The sequence below is a fragment of the Crocodylus siamensis genome, chromosome 5, assembly GCF_052110815.1.
Source record: "Crocodylus siamensis isolate JL-2025a chromosome 5, ASM5211081v1, whole genome shotgun sequence".
In the NCBI taxonomy this organism is placed as follows: Eukaryota; Metazoa; Chordata; order Crocodylia; family Crocodylidae; genus Crocodylus; species Crocodylus siamensis.
The window spans coordinates 140,162,212-140,177,840 of record NC_143399.1 but is presented as its reverse complement, the minus strand read 5'-3'; the positions used below and the strand labels follow the sequence as shown (position 1 = coordinate 140,177,840).

At 39.5% G+C, this 15,629-nt stretch overlaps 1 protein-coding gene across 1 annotated transcript in view; it reads right to left on the bottom strand.

Moving 5' to 3' along the window:
• Positions 1-1,834: 1,834 nt before the first annotated feature.
• The window catches only part of AZI2 (5-azacytidine induced 2), a 33,458-nt gene continuing 19,663 nt past the window's right edge, over positions 1,835-15,629 (bottom strand). The window contains exons 7-8 of the mRNA XM_090046488.1: positions 8,665-8,786; positions 1,835-2,535 (exon numbers count right to left, since the gene is read on the bottom strand). Coding sequence (XP_089902614.1) covers positions 2,129-2,535; positions 8,665-8,786 — 529 coding nt within the window. The 3' untranslated portion in view covers positions 1,835-2,128. The remainder of the gene's footprint in view (positions 2,536-8,664; positions 8,787-15,629) is intronic.

Here is a 15,629-nt window from a genome sequence, read left to right as displayed (position 1 = left end):
TACTTCTGGGCAGCCAGGATGAGTACCCGCTCTCAATGCAGAACAACATGTCGAAGATATATACACATTTTATAAAAGCTAAGAAACTACTTTTAATCCTCTACATTTTAATGACCTTTGACCAGATTCTGCTACATGAATTAAAAAAAAAAAAAATTAGCAACAAGGGAACTGGCTGGACTGCCGGAGTCTAATAGAGATTTTGAAGTGAAGCCTGTTTCAAGCAAAAATAAATTTAATTACAAATGTTACACAACAGGTTTCCTTCATTGTTATGTCAAGTTATGTTAAATCAAGTTGGTGTCTGCATTACTCACCCAAAATGCAAAAATCAGTGTAACCAAAGAAAAACCCAGTAAGCTACATTAGAACTAGATACAATAGAATCTATGCAGCCACATGAGAAATGGTTTTCTGCTGCTCTGTTATTACACAGGTAGTTGGTTCTATCAGCTAAAGCCTAGTGACTTGGATTTGTTTTATGCATATTGGGTTTTGTTCTATTACTTTGCAAGAGATTGTACTCCCTTGAGTCAGCTATGTTCATTGGTCAGAATAAATTCCAGCATCTGACACCATTTCCATTAATCACAGACAAGCCAGTATACGTGAGCAAGATAATAGAAAGATAAAAACAGTATCTGGTGAATGGTAGACATTATTTATGTATGCTGTTCACTAATACAGTAGAAGGTATCTGAAAGACATTCTTTCAGTTTTGATTGACAATAGGGAAGAAGTAGATGGGCATCATATGGAACATTTAATCTACAGGGGGAGAGTTTAGAGCCATACTGGTCAAGTATTACTCAAGTTATATACCTGGGCACTGACAATGGATCTTCAGCTAATTTTTAATGTTTTGGTATTAACCTGCTAAAAAAAAAAAAAAAGAATCAGTTTCTTACACTGGGCCCGTGAACTTCAATACTTCTGCCCAGTTTTAGGCAGGGAACAATCATAAAACAATGGCGTTAATCATTTTATCATGCCAAATTCCTTTGAAATCTGAAATAATCTGACATAGCATGTTTATCCTGATTATTGTACATGCTAGCTACTTCACTCTCAGCCAGCTCTATGAAACCAGGCAGCTTTAGAAAAATGCTGTAACTTGCATCTGCTTTGAAGTTCCTGGTTTAAAGGAAAAGAAATTTTCATATCAGTCACCCAAATACATCCTTACTTGGACACATAACAGTCTATATAAAGCAGGTAGCTGTAATTTGAAAGATTTTCATTCTCTTTAAAAATTAAAAACCAAGTTGTGTGGCTTAATAATTATTTTAAGCAATAGTTAAAATTGCTCATATTAAGGCTTCTCAGTGTTTAAAAAAAAAGGGTAGTAGTAGCTTTAGAAACCAAGCAGTTAAAAAGAGAAGATTTCAGTGATGTGCAAAGGAGGCACATAACAATCACTGTCATTTTGTCACGGTGATTTTGTAGCAGGCACTATTGTGCATAGAATACATTTCATTCTTGGTCTGAACTGAGAAAACAAAAAATAGAGATCCATGAATTGCAACTTTCAGCAGCATCTAGTTACGGTATTTACATACTTATGATATGACCATCTAAACAGGAAAACCTAGGAATTTTTGGTTTTTATATGGTACAAATAAAAACATTACTTTGAGAAAGATACCTCACATTTTCTTCCTGGCAGTGCCTGTTCCTAGACCAGATGGGAGAGAATTCCAATTTTAATCTTTGCTTGAGCAATCCAATCAGAAAGATCACCATCAAAGTAAGCTCACAGCTTTTAGAAGAAGTTTCTAGCAGAGGAAACCAAATGCTTTTACAAGCAGTATTATGTACATACAGCACACTGAAATACAGAGCTGAATTACTTAATTTTATTCCAAGAATTAAGTCTGCATAATGCTTTGCAAGGGTGTGATATTTTCCATACCTAAGAACTTTTCAGTCCAATTCTGATTTGCTGACACCTGCGCTGCCTTCAATAATGATTTACAGCAGTGAGAGACCAGGCCTTGTCTTGGAATAAGACAAAAAAAACCCAAACATACAACATACTTCCACTTTTTACCTAACTGCTTCGCTCTTTCAAAAGTTCCAGCAGTCGGGCGCCTATTCAGAACCAGCCTCAATTCCTTCTACAAGCCACTTAGCTCTTGTGCAGGCAGTTTTGGTTACACCGATCCAGGTAATCTACTGGATAGTCTGACAAAGATGCTTTGTTTTTTGTTTCCCAAAACACAGTCTCACTAGGTTTTGGCGGGCTTGGGAACACCCAGGAATTATCTTCCAGAGAGCTCTTTCCATACGAATTGTGTTCCTGAAACGCTGTAACGCCAGCTGGGATGGTGTTCTCATCTGTCCATGATTGGAGATTTTCCCTTTCAGACAACAAGTTTATACCTCTTGGCAGAGGGGAAGCTATGGCATTGCAGAGTACTTTGTCATTTTGTGAAGGAGAGGTTTTTTTGTAGAATGCCCCAGAAGAAGTCAAACATAACTTTGTGAGGTCCTTCTCCAGGTCTTCAACACACTGTACTGGTGTACAAGAGGAAGCTGGAGAGAGGACAAACAAACATTGTTCTTTAAAGAGCTGCATAAAATTAGAAAATGTTGGCTATTTCTAAGGGTATCAAAAGGGTATACCTAGATATATTACACTATCTAGTAAAAAGGGTAGGTATTTTCAACTGGCATGTTTTTAGGACCGTCTCTCTTGAGCATTCACTAATTAATGAACACAACATTGACTCTTTAAATACATTTTTGAATGTTTCACCCTAGCACTTGAAATAGCACTCTCTCAGTATATTACTTGGGGAATCTAACCAATTCCCACAGTTGCACTGGGGGGCCCAGTCGAGCTCAGGTGGTTTGCCAAGGCTACTAGAAGTGTTGCCCCAGGGATATAAACTGAGAGAAATCCAGAATATTGCCCAACTGCAGAAAATCTTGCTCCTCATGTTGCTATTGTGTTTAGTAAATTGCATCCTCCTGCTGCCAGGCTTTGAACTCTTGCAGAGTCCAAGAAACATCTCCCTTTTCCTGGCTTAGCGCTCACAGGTTGGATTGTTCATGTTGAAAGGTAGCCTAGCTGCTGAAAATATAGCAACAGACTGCAAGCCTAGCCTACCACTCCAGGTAACATTCAGTGCACTCTGAAAAAATGTGTGGGAAAGGAACTAGCTACGTTGTGGACAACACAAGACCAGAGGAACTACAGTGCTCAGAGCAGGCAGTATTCTCTCTCACATTTCACTACGAATTCAGTGAGGATTAGCAATTTTTTCTGCTGGAGTCTCCCAGTTATAAGAAATCCATGCCTGAGAGGCGGTTTCATACTCTAGCTATGAATTTTGAGTACAAAATGTAGCTTATAACCACAGCAAAGGGATGTAGTCTCACCCTGCCAAGGAAGGTCATTAAATGGCAATTTATTTGCAAGTTTCAGTGAAAAGCATTTCCCAATGGCCGGTTAATCAAATCTGAAAGATATGGATTCTGTGACTTGCTCCCTTTGTGCCGACAGTGTAAAAAGCAGCTTTTGAGTTCATCCATGGGCACAAGGAAAAACAACCACCATTCATTACACTGCCCCAGATACTGTAGATATTAGAATTGCTAAAACATTGAGGCAAATGAGACACTTAATTCATCCACAAGTGTAAAAAAGTTGGAATGAACTAGTTCAACTGAACTTTAACAGCTAGCTATAGCAGTAGCATAGCTATTCACATTAGTATGGAACAGTACAGCCCCCTTGAGTGGAAGATAGGAATATTTTGCAGCCAGCTGGCAGCTCGAGTTAGAACTGCTTAATAAAGATCGCAGATTCAATACTTGTAATATTCAAATTAAAACTTTTAACATCTCAATAACACAACTCCTAAGAATAATGAGGGTTGGGATGTAGCCATATGGACAACCATGCCCTACTAGTGTAGTAGGTTTCACACACACACACACACACACACACACACACACACTTTGAATTAACGGCAAGAGACCCAATTTAGACCTGATACCTTGTTATATCATGTTCTACAAACTCATATACAGCCTCTGCCCTAATGATTTTGCTCTGTTTTGACTATGTAACCTACTACTAGAATGCTTGCACTGAAGGAATTGTTAGAATTAAAGAGGTATCCAAGAAGTGGAGGCAACTGCAAGTCAACCAAAGCCTCTGCTGCAGTGTTCAGTCAGTAACAGTCTGCTTTAAATTTGGTCAGCTCAGAAGCATGTTGCTGGAATACCCAAGGAGAAAGTGAGACTTTCTGGAGATAGAGCTACAAAAGAGAAACATATTTCCTCATAACTGCTGCATCGTCAAGAACCAGCTAGTAAAAAGGACAATGCCTTTTGTGGAAAAGATTTGACAAACTATCAGCCACGTAAAAACTCTGTACAAGGGCAGACTCAGTCCACTGACAGCCACTCCCATTTCTGCTTCTACACTTCATAATCACATTAACTCATACCGCTTCCTAGGGTGGATGTCTAAAGAGATCAGAATGACCTCTGTTCATATCAGGAGCTACAGCTTTATATTTTCTTTCATCTTAAAATTTGCCGGGGTTCTGCCTTCTCCTGGAAAAAGGTATGGCAAAGCATCAGAAAACACGTTTTCTTTCATCATGGATGAAAGGATTTCCAAAAAGTACTTCAGGAGGCTATGGGCTGAGGCAAGTTTGTTGACCAGATAACACAGGTCACTGACAGATTAATGGCGTACACAAGCATCTTGCAATAAGTAAAATAGCAAATACTTCTGAGTTCTACAGATCTTAGGGAAATGGACAGCATAAAAGAAGAGGGCTGCTGGTACAGATTTAAATAACTTGCATGTTTGAAAAAACAAAAACTTATAAGTACCATAGTGGGTGGGGAGAAGAACCTCTTTACACCAGCACAGTACTTATTATTACCATTATTATTACATACTTATTATTACCATATGTTCTATTAGCCATTTCTTCAAAGATATTCCATATTGTACCAAACTTTTCCATATAAAACTGCCTATACTAAAATGAACTAAACGTATTCAACAATACTGGGGAAAAAAGATAGTGATTCTTATGGGAACTGAATTCTTTGTTAGTGGCCTAGTTTTAGCTATATAAATTCACAGTATAGTCACCTTTACTTCACTATTTTACTTACCTAAATTATGACTCAAGTCAAAAGTGTGCTCTCAAATATACACTAGGAAAACCTTCAAGATAGTCATGGAATAACTGGGCAGGTAGACTTGCACCTTATACACAGTCAGAGATGTGCAAGCTTTTGTAAGCAATGGCTTACTTCCTCAATGGCTGTCTGATGTGGAATAATGAGACGTTTGTTAATGAGGATAGTGTATACCTATTCTTCAAATGCCTCATTTTCATGACCCTTGAAACCAACTCATGTTTAAGAGAGATGATGACTGCAGTAACAGCTTTTGAGGCAAACTGATTCTCCCCTGAATAATCCAAAACCTGGCTCAAGTCAATGCTCCTCCACACGGTAGCACTGCAGGTGCATTAGGATAGTGTTCCATAAACAAATAATGTTGATAAACCATGCAGGGTACATCTAATTTTTTTGTCTCTCCTCTTGCAGTTTTCTAGTCTTAAGCCCACATACCTTTATGTAATAATTATTGATAAAAAAAAAATCTAGAAAGCAACAGTAGCAAAAGTCTATGTAGTCTAACAGACCAATTGATAATCCTGTATCTTTTGATACAATGATTCATTATCAACTGCACAACATGCTCCTGAAACAAGTTTTTATTCACCAGAGGGAAGGGAATTGTGCCTTACCACATGTGCATAATAAGCCAGACAAGCAACCCTGAAAACTTACGTCAGAAAACGAGCACATTATGTGGGTAGTTGTAAGTTGGCAAACAGTACACCAAAAACCTGTCACGGACAATTTTCAGTTTCTACAGTGACAATGGATTCATGTGCTAGTGCTGAATATATGTGGTTTAGTTCATTTCAGTATACACACTTGCATATGGAAAAGGCGGTCAGTACTGTAACTACAATTTCAGCAAGCATTTACATAGTAGGTACTTGACTGAAGTGGCTAACCCATTTTACAGACTACAGCCAACTTTCAGATTATTTTAGTTTCGTAGTTGGTAGGGTCGGAAGGGACCCGAGCAGATCATCAAGTCCGACCCCCTGCCACGGGCAGGAAAGGATGCTGGGGTCGAACGACCATGGCTAAGTGATTGAAGACCCCCAGGGTAGGAGCAAGCACCACTTACTTATCTTGGAAGTTGGTTCCAGATCCTAGCCGCCCTGACAGTGAAGTAGCGCCTCCTGATATCTAGCCTGAATCTACTCTTGATCAACTTATGGTCAATTATTCCTCATTACTCCTGGTAGTGCTCGGGGGACCAGGGACTCTCCCATAGCCTGCTGTTCCCCCTTGGCCCGTTTGTAGATGGCCACCAGATCCCCTCTCAGCCTTCTCTTGTGGAGACTGAACAGGTTCAGGTCCCACAGCCTCTGCTCGTAGGGCCTGCCTTGCTGCCCCCTGATCATATGAGTGGTTCTCCTCTGGACCCTCTTAATGCTGGCCACATCCCTCTTGAAGTGTGGCGCCCAGAACTGGACGCAGTATTTCAATTGTGGCTTGACCAGAGGGGGAGGATCACCTCCTTGGACCTACTCGTGATGCATCTATTGATGCATGACAAGGTGCAGTTGGCCCTACTGACCGCGTCCTCACATTGGCAGCCCATGTTCATCTTGGAATCAATAATGACACCAAGATCCTTTTCTGCTTCTGCACTGACAAGAAGGGAGTTCCCCAGCCTGTAAGTATGCTGCTGGTTCTTCCTCCCCAGGTGCAATACCTTACACTTGTCAGTATTGAATCCCATCCTGTTCTCATCCACTCACCCCTGTAACCTGTCTAGATCTAGCTGCAGCCTGTCCCTCTCCTCCAGTGTGCCCACTTCTCCCCACATTTTAGTGACATCTGCAAATTTGAACAAGGCGATTTTCACCCCCTCGTCCAAGTCACTGATGATGATGTTGAACAGTGCAGGCCCAAGGACCGAGCCCTAGGGGACCCCACTGCCCACATCCCTCCAGGTCGAAAAAGACCCATCCACCACCACTCTCTGGGCATGGGTCTCTAGCCAATTTGCGACCCATCTGACTGTGTAGGTATCAACGCCACAGTTGCTTAATTTCTTAATGAAAATGGGGTGAGAGACGGTGTCAAACACCTTCCTAAGGTCCAGAAAGACTACATACACCACGACACCTGCATCCAAGGATTTTGTGACCTGGTCGTAGAAGACCACCAAGTCGGTCTGATGACCTGCCTCGAATGAACCTGGTTGCCTCTAAACGTGATCTCCCCTGCTGGTCCTTCACACATGTGCTCCTGGATAATTTTCTCAAAAAGCTTCCCCAGGACCAAGGTAAGACTAACGGCCCTGTAGTTTCCTGGGTCCTCCTTCCTCCCTTTTTCGAAAAGGAACCACACACTGGCCCTTTTCTAGTCCTCCGGCACCTCGCCAGAGCACCACGAGTGCGCGTAAAGCTGTGCCAGGGGTCCCGCAATGACATCTGCCAATTCCCTCAGCACTCTGGGGTGGAGATCATCAGGACCTGCTGACTTGAATCATCTTAAATCATTACTAACCAAAGCCACAGTAAAATAAGTAACCTTGATCTAAATGATCCAGTTATAGAAATGTGTCTCTTTATAGTAGGCACTGTAGGAATTTCCATCCAAGTTGTGATCTTGTTATATCTTTTATAAGAGAGAGAGACATCTAATGCAGTCAAATTCAGCAGTCACTTGATTAGAAAATTAATCCATTATATACATTTCCTGCATTCATAAGCAAAAATGGATATTGCCACTTACTCTAATTGGATGTTATTCTCCCTTTGTTTTCTACTTGTAGGTTATCATAACTGATAGTGCCAAATTAACACACGTGCCTTGTAAAGCTCCTGATTGAGGGAAATACTACACATACACACACAAGTAGACATAATTTCAGTGAGTAACATATAAAAATGCTTTATGTATAATGCAGAAAAACTAACACAAGTGACTAGTTTTTCTTCAGTTGTTTTTGAGGTGCTACAGGCTGGTCATCTTTGAAGCATCAGTATTTTGAAACACAGCAAATGTAATCTTAGATATCTGACTGGGAGATTTTTTGGAATATTTTCTTAACTTGGTGATGAAAAATGTAATTGTAGGAAAAAACTCAAAGTCTCCTTGAATTTTTAAAATGCCGAATAGAGGAATACTGATAAATTCTATACTATTAAACTATTAAGTACATTTGAAAAATGAAATCTCTCTCTTTTTTTTAAAATACAAAATAGATGTGGTAAAAGGTCAAATACGAGTAAACTTAACACCTCAGCCTTGTGCACATAAGCAACACTTGACTGAGAAAAAAGCCACAAGGGGAACAGAATACAGTACTGAAGAAAACACACATCAGCAACACCTTTATGTGTGAAGTTGACCAGTATGAGACAGAAGGCAAAGCAGAAAATGGGTATGCTGGAACTATAATATAGTCTGGCTTATCAGCTTCAATTGATGAGATTTTGATAAAATACGGTGTAGATAATTTATCTTCAGAATAGTGTAGTTTGAAACAGTTTGCACATGTAAGGCCCATTGCTGCAAACACTAACTTGCCTTTCTTGGTTGCAGTTGGGTTTGTTTTCAATTTTCGAAGAACCTGAGCCTGCATCTCAGTCACCAGATGCAAGTTAGACATTTCCCTCTTCAGGTCCCAGTATGCTTGCTGCACATTTTCACTGAAATACATTAAAAAAAAGTTAAAATTTCTCCTGCCTTTGCAACCCATCATCCCTAACTGCACTTCCTAAGATTTACAGAAGACAGCACCCAGGGGGAAAAAAAGCCTTTTTACCCAATGCATTTATTTATTTATTTAATTTTGCTACCCTTCCCAGAAAAAAAAAAAAAAGGATCAAGGCAGCTTACAACAAAAGACAAAACTTACATAAACAGATCAAATATTAAATAAGACCTAGAAGGTACCCAACAAGCTCCCTGAACAATACCCCAACTTACCCTTGTTTGCTAAAATGCCTGGACAAATAAAAAGGTCCTGCAGGGCTTCAAGAAGATGCCCAGGCTTGGGCATATTCTCTTTCCATTTTTACTAAAATACCATTATTCAAATGACAATAGCACAGACTAATTATAAATCAGACACCTTGGCCATGTCCACATGAGCATGGACGTTTGGTTCCCTGGGGACAACAAAATACACCACCACTAGGTGTCCCCAGGGAATGCCTGTGCCACAAGTCCTCTGGCACATGGCAGGTTACCCCAGGTGGGGTAGAGGAAGCTGGTGCTGCCCATGGCAGCCCTACCTGGGGGTCTCCCAGGGCTCCAGCAGTGATGATTCTGCTGCTCAGAGCCTGGCTGGCAACTGGAGTGTGGCTTTGGCTGGCCAGGCTCTGGTTTTGAATGGTGCATGCTGCCCCCATGTGTACCTCTCTGCTTTTTTTTGTGCAGGCAGGATTTTTGTTTTGACCCCTGGACATTGGGGTCACTACCCCCCCCGCTGCTCCTTTGCAGCACGGAGAAGAGCTGAGCGTGTGCTATGTGGCTACATACTGCATGGCCATGTTCATCTCGACCCAGCCCCTGCATACATGGTACTGGACTCTTAAATTCTGTGCATTCTAGTCTTAACACACAACTAAAGCAATCATTGCAAAGTGCCCAATTAAGCAAAAGACTAAATACATTACAGTCTAAGTTTTACCACTTGAAATGAGCAAAAATCCTGCTGTAAAAATCAATATCTTGCAAAAGAAAAACAACTTCTGCACATTACTTACTAATGTATACAACAGAAACAAAAGTGATATCGGGGAAAAAAAGGCAAACACTTAGTTTGTGGCTTACATTATCATTCATGCTTAACTTATATTAAAGTTCATGTCAGTGCGTTTACATGATTTTCCCGAAATTAAATATCTGGCATTTCAAACTTGGTACATTAATCTTTACAAAACTTACTGTGCCAGAGTGAATGACCAAACTGAACACTTAGCCCAACCAAATTAAAATAATTCAACTAAAGTGTTTTATATACAACTAGGCTGGCAAATGTTGAATATAAATCCATGTCACAAGTCCTCTTGTTGGTAGAGAACAGAAGAGGGGAAAGAAAAAAAAAAGAAGCGAAATAGCACAATTAGACTGTTCTGGCCTATAAAAATGTGTTATTTCTGGTTGTTATTAACTGCTCAAGTCAATATGAAAGAATCTGACTTACTGAATGGCCAGAAAACAAGAAAAAAATGTCACACAAAGGTACATGAAAGATGTCAGCAGCATAGGAATGGCACAGGATGCTCAAGACAGCTTCCATTCATAGGAGCACTGGCAACTTTTAATTCCCACTGCAATCACACAGCTACATCAAGTCAAGTTTTTTGGCCCCACATCCCTGTCAGCACCGAGGGCACTTGCCTGTTGTCCCTCCCTAAATATGCCACTTCATGGTATTGATTATGAAGAACTAGAAAACTATTCAGAGTATTTAGTACAAATTAAAATTACACTTAATGCCCTGCTAAACCACCATATTTCAAGATCAATTCTATGGACCTGGTTTTCAGAAGAACTCCACTGCACCTTCAGTAACTAGATTCTATTGGTTAATATTGGAAGTTATGACCCCATTTCATAAATCACTATATGCTTATAGAACATATGTAACTTTTAAATGAGATTTCATTTAAAATGATTCAAGAAAAAAAAACCTTATTAGGAGGAATTTCTGGATTCATGGGTTTTTTTTCCCCCCCTTTTGCTTTAAAAAATAGAAATGAAAGTACTACAGTTTTCACTTCATTTCAGCCCTACATTAGCTGAGTGTCAGCAACATCAGAGGCTATCGACACATAAGCACTGACAGCAAGTAAACTTATCCTAAATTTGTGGATAGCTGCTGCAGAATTTGTGACACCTAGAAAGCAGGACTCAGTAATTTATTACAGCTTGCTAAGCCTATTTTTATAAAGAACAAATTGTATGAAAAAAGTCTTCATTTAGTCAGACTGTCTTAGAAAGCAAATAAATGCCCCTTCAGAAGTATCAAGCATCAAAATATATTTATTTGTAAATAAAATAGCTCAAAATCTGCCAGAGACCAAACGCAATATTTTCAGAAGGGTTGATGGGCTAGTTGTACAAGAGGACTTGTGGTACCTATAGAAACAGAACAAGGGGGTTTGAGCATTGAACGCCTATACTTCCATACCAAAATACGTCTGTAGATCATGCCTTCCAACAGGGTCACCCCCATATTTGGATGTTTACCCTGTTGACAAGTAATTTTCCTCTGGATGTAAATGCATAATGTGGCACTTTATACATCATCACCGCTTTCAAGTCCATTAACTTTCTTCCTGATGCTTAAGTGTTCTCAATATACACGGTCACTATAATCACCGAACATCAGTAGCGACTATAAACGTAACATTTCTTGTTTATTTTTTTTGATATGATGCATTTTAATATAATACAAAATGCTTAGTGTGGATTAAATATTTATTAAATTATACACCCCACTATTAAAACTGCACTGTAAAACTGCATTGTGTGTAAACATTTATGAAATAAACTAATACCTTATATTAGTAAAATATTCCTCTAGCCAAAAAGTCATAAATCATTTTACAAAAATATTACTTAAAAGATCGTACCATCAACATTAACAGTTTAAGTCAACAGCAGGCTGGATTTGCAAACCAGATATTATAAAGTCAGATGTGCAGGCTGTTGAAAAGTGTGAAATAAATTACTTCCCAGAAAAAATTAGTTAACAGCAAGTGCTCTCCCCCATAAACAAATGAGTTGCTTGCTACAGTAAGTGTTACACAAAAGGAACCTATCTAAGTGCGAAGCCTTACTCCGCTGTTCAGTGCTGTACATTTTATATGAATTGCAATAGGCATTCACATTACAATATAAAACTACACTGCACATGCTATTTCATACAGAGGACTGCTACCTGAAGCTGCTTTTTAAACTAAATTTACTAGACTGAAGGTTAGGTAACTGCTTTATCTTGAGATAACACCTCTCATCAGACATGCAAGACTTACTATCAAGCTGCAATGGAAACCACAAGGAAAAAAAAAAAGTGCAAGGTATCTATCCAGTTAAGATGAAAGAGAAGTAACACTAGTCTGCATGTAGTGTATACTATATTACAGATCAAATAAAAGAAGCACATTTAGGCTTATTCTCTCTCTAAATGATGTGTTTCCTTCTCTTTTGACTGCCACAAAAGGATGCAGCTCCAAAATGTCTTACTAAGTACTACTCCTCCCTCTTGTGGAAAGAAGGTAAAGTGTGTGAGGGTTATAGGACATAAATAACATTATGGACTGTTGGATGTGCAACCACTACCTTTCTATACACCCAAACATTTTTTAAAGAACATTTTCCAAATTATTTTTTTTTTAACTCAAGCCCACAAATCAAAGCAATCAATCAGTCAATCAATAAATATCACACCTATCTGAGCAGCACAGAGTTTAAGATTGGTAATATATGCTGATAACTTTTCCTGTTTCAATGGCCAAAACATTTTTCTGATTTGCCAACATTTTTCAAGAGACTGACCACTACTTTTTTTTGAGTGAATAAAAGCAATCATTTAGATTTTCCATTTTTCTCCCAACTTGCTGCAGATGATCAACATAGTACAGACTGGCAGAAGTAAGAATAGGATGGGTTTCTATATTCACTGCTAGCTACCTCCATTCTGCAAAAATCCATCCTGAAGGTATCAAAGTGCCACAGATTACCCACTAACGCAGTAAACTGCAACACTTGATAGCAGCACACTTTCATCAACAGCTGCTTCTGTAGTACTGGAAAAAAAAAAAAAAAAAAGATTCAGATCTCCTGACACCTCTATTATTGCTACACTGAATGAGATCCCTTCACCCTTTTAATGCCGTCAAGCATCTACTCTGGTCTCTGGAAAGGATAGGAACAGTCAGAAAATGTCTCAGGCCTCTCAATCTACAGCCTAAATTACCATAATGTGTTCCTTACAGGGCTAACCACAAAAGTCATTTAAGATTCAGCCAATGTAAAATGTAGCAACTCATCTTTTTTTATAGAACCAGTTACCATTAGTGCATTATGGCAAGCATACACACTGGCTTCAATCCATTTCCCAGGAAGATGCATGATGTTCTTCTCTATAAAGCCTACTATTCATTTGGAGTCTAGTTAACCAAGAGGATCTAGTTAACATCCTCTGTGTCTCCCACTTTTGAGATGAAGATTTCTAGATGCAAAATTCTGGCTTTATGTATAGAGCAAGATGCTTTTCCTTTTGCTCAAAAGTTGGTTTTACCTTTTTGATAAAACTAAATGAAAGACTATGGGTGGCTCTCAGTGTTGCATAACATGATCATCACACACCTGTAACTCATGATGTGCTCAGCAGCCACAGTGTTTTGTACATCACTGACGCAGACACAAAGAACGTTTTGTTTACTGTTACCACGGATGACATTTTTCCCTTATCTTTTCCTTAACTTTTTTAAATACATCAGAAGCAGGAAGCCAGCTAGAGGATCAATGGGACCATTAGACCACCATGGTGCAAAAGGCGCACTCAGAGACGATAAGGCTGCAGCAGAGAAGCTGAACGAGTCTTTGCATCAATGTTTACTGCAGATGAGACTGAGCAAATTCTCATGCCAGATCAATCCTTTCTAGTTTGCAGATGATACCCATTTATTTCCATGTAGTCAAGTTTGAAACTGATGGAAAGAAGCTGCAGAAAGATCTCACCAAGCTAACTGAGAGAACTGAAAAAATGGCAGATGAATGTAATGTTGACAAGTGGAAGGTAACACACCTAGGGAAAAAATAACCTCAAACTATACGTACACAATGCTAGATTCTGAACTAGCTGTTACAACTTGTGAAAGAAACCTTAGAGTCACTGCACTCAGCTCAGTGTGCGGTGGCAACCAGGAACAAACAGTAAGATGTTGGGTATCATTAAGAATGGAACTGAAAGCAAAACGGTCAACATGATCGTGTGATATGCCCACTTCTTGAATACTGTGTGCCACTGTAGTCCCCATGTCTCAAACAGGATGTAGTAGAATTAGAAAAGGTACAGAGAAAGACAACCAAAATCATCAGGAGCCTGGAGCTAAAAATCTAAAGAAAAAAAAGCTAGGATTCTTCAGTTTGGAAAGGAGATGGTAGATGGGGGATATGATAGAGGTCTATAAAAATCAAGAAGGGGGTAGACCAAATAAACAGGGAACTGTTGTTCACCAAGTCCCAGAATACTAGAACAAGGGGGCACCCGCTGAAATTAGTGGGCAACAGGTTTAAGAACTAACAAGATAAAGTACTTCTTTTACACATGTAGTTAACTTCTAGAATTCACTGCCATAGGAGGTAGGCGAGGCAAGTAGCATAGCCAGGATTTAAAAGAGACTGGATAAATTCACAGATGATAGATCTACTAATGGCTAGTAAACAGAATAGATGAAAACGTTTCCTCTGGCATCCCTAGCCAAATAAATGGTGGATACTAGGGAGGGTACTGAAAAGGGATAGATCACTCTAGAGATATCTGGTTAGATGCCCTCCATCTACAGCAGTATTTCCCAACCTTGTCCACCCCAAGGCACATTTACGTTAATAAAAGTTTTTTACAGTATCCTTGTTAAGGTATTCCCCATCCCCATAGCACACCTGTTTATTTCTGATGAAAGTTTCTCTCATAAGGTTACTCTGCTTTGCATTTTCTTTCTGCAACCTCTTAAAAAAAAGTCCCTGCCTTTGTTTATGTAAGTTGAGTGCCTAGTCGAAAGGTGGTGTTTCAGCTTACTTGGGACCACAGATTCATTTGATAATTTTTCTCTGCACATTAAGCTCTTGGGCATAGGAGATGAAGTGACACCACACGAGAAAAAAAAAAATTCCAAGTAGTCTTCATTACACTGCCTGGTCAGTGACTTCATCTTCTTAATTGAAGGTTCTCTTTACGCAGAGTTGCTACGTGAAACTTCAGATGATGAGATCTTCTTCAAGAATTTCTCCATTTTTAAAAAGTCAAACTGACACAAAGACAATACTATAAGAGTACTCTGGCCACATAATAAAAAGTAAAAGCAGAAGAAGCACACCCACAGTACGTATATTACAAGCTGCACTCAAGCCTGAGAGCACCATGCGCTGAAACGAATGGCATGAACTGAAAGCCGAGAGGTTTCAGTGAACTGCATGTCCCCAGCAACCAACACATGGGCAGTAGATTCATTTCTACATTAGCTTTAAGTAAATAACCTTTATACCCGAAATAAACTATTTCTCCTTCACAAACAGCTACCAGCAGTTCTAAAATTCCTGCAGCACACTAGGGAGCTCTTCGCAGCACAGTGGTTGAAAAGCACTGATCTCTAGCATTCTCTTCTGCCACTGTCAGAAACAGGCTACTGGGTGGGAAGCCATTAGTCTGCTGCAGTATAGCACTTATTTTCTTACCTTGTCATCAGCATGGCTCTAGAGGATGTTCAGTATCCTTCTTCTACTGCCACCTGTCCTCAGACATCACAGTCTCC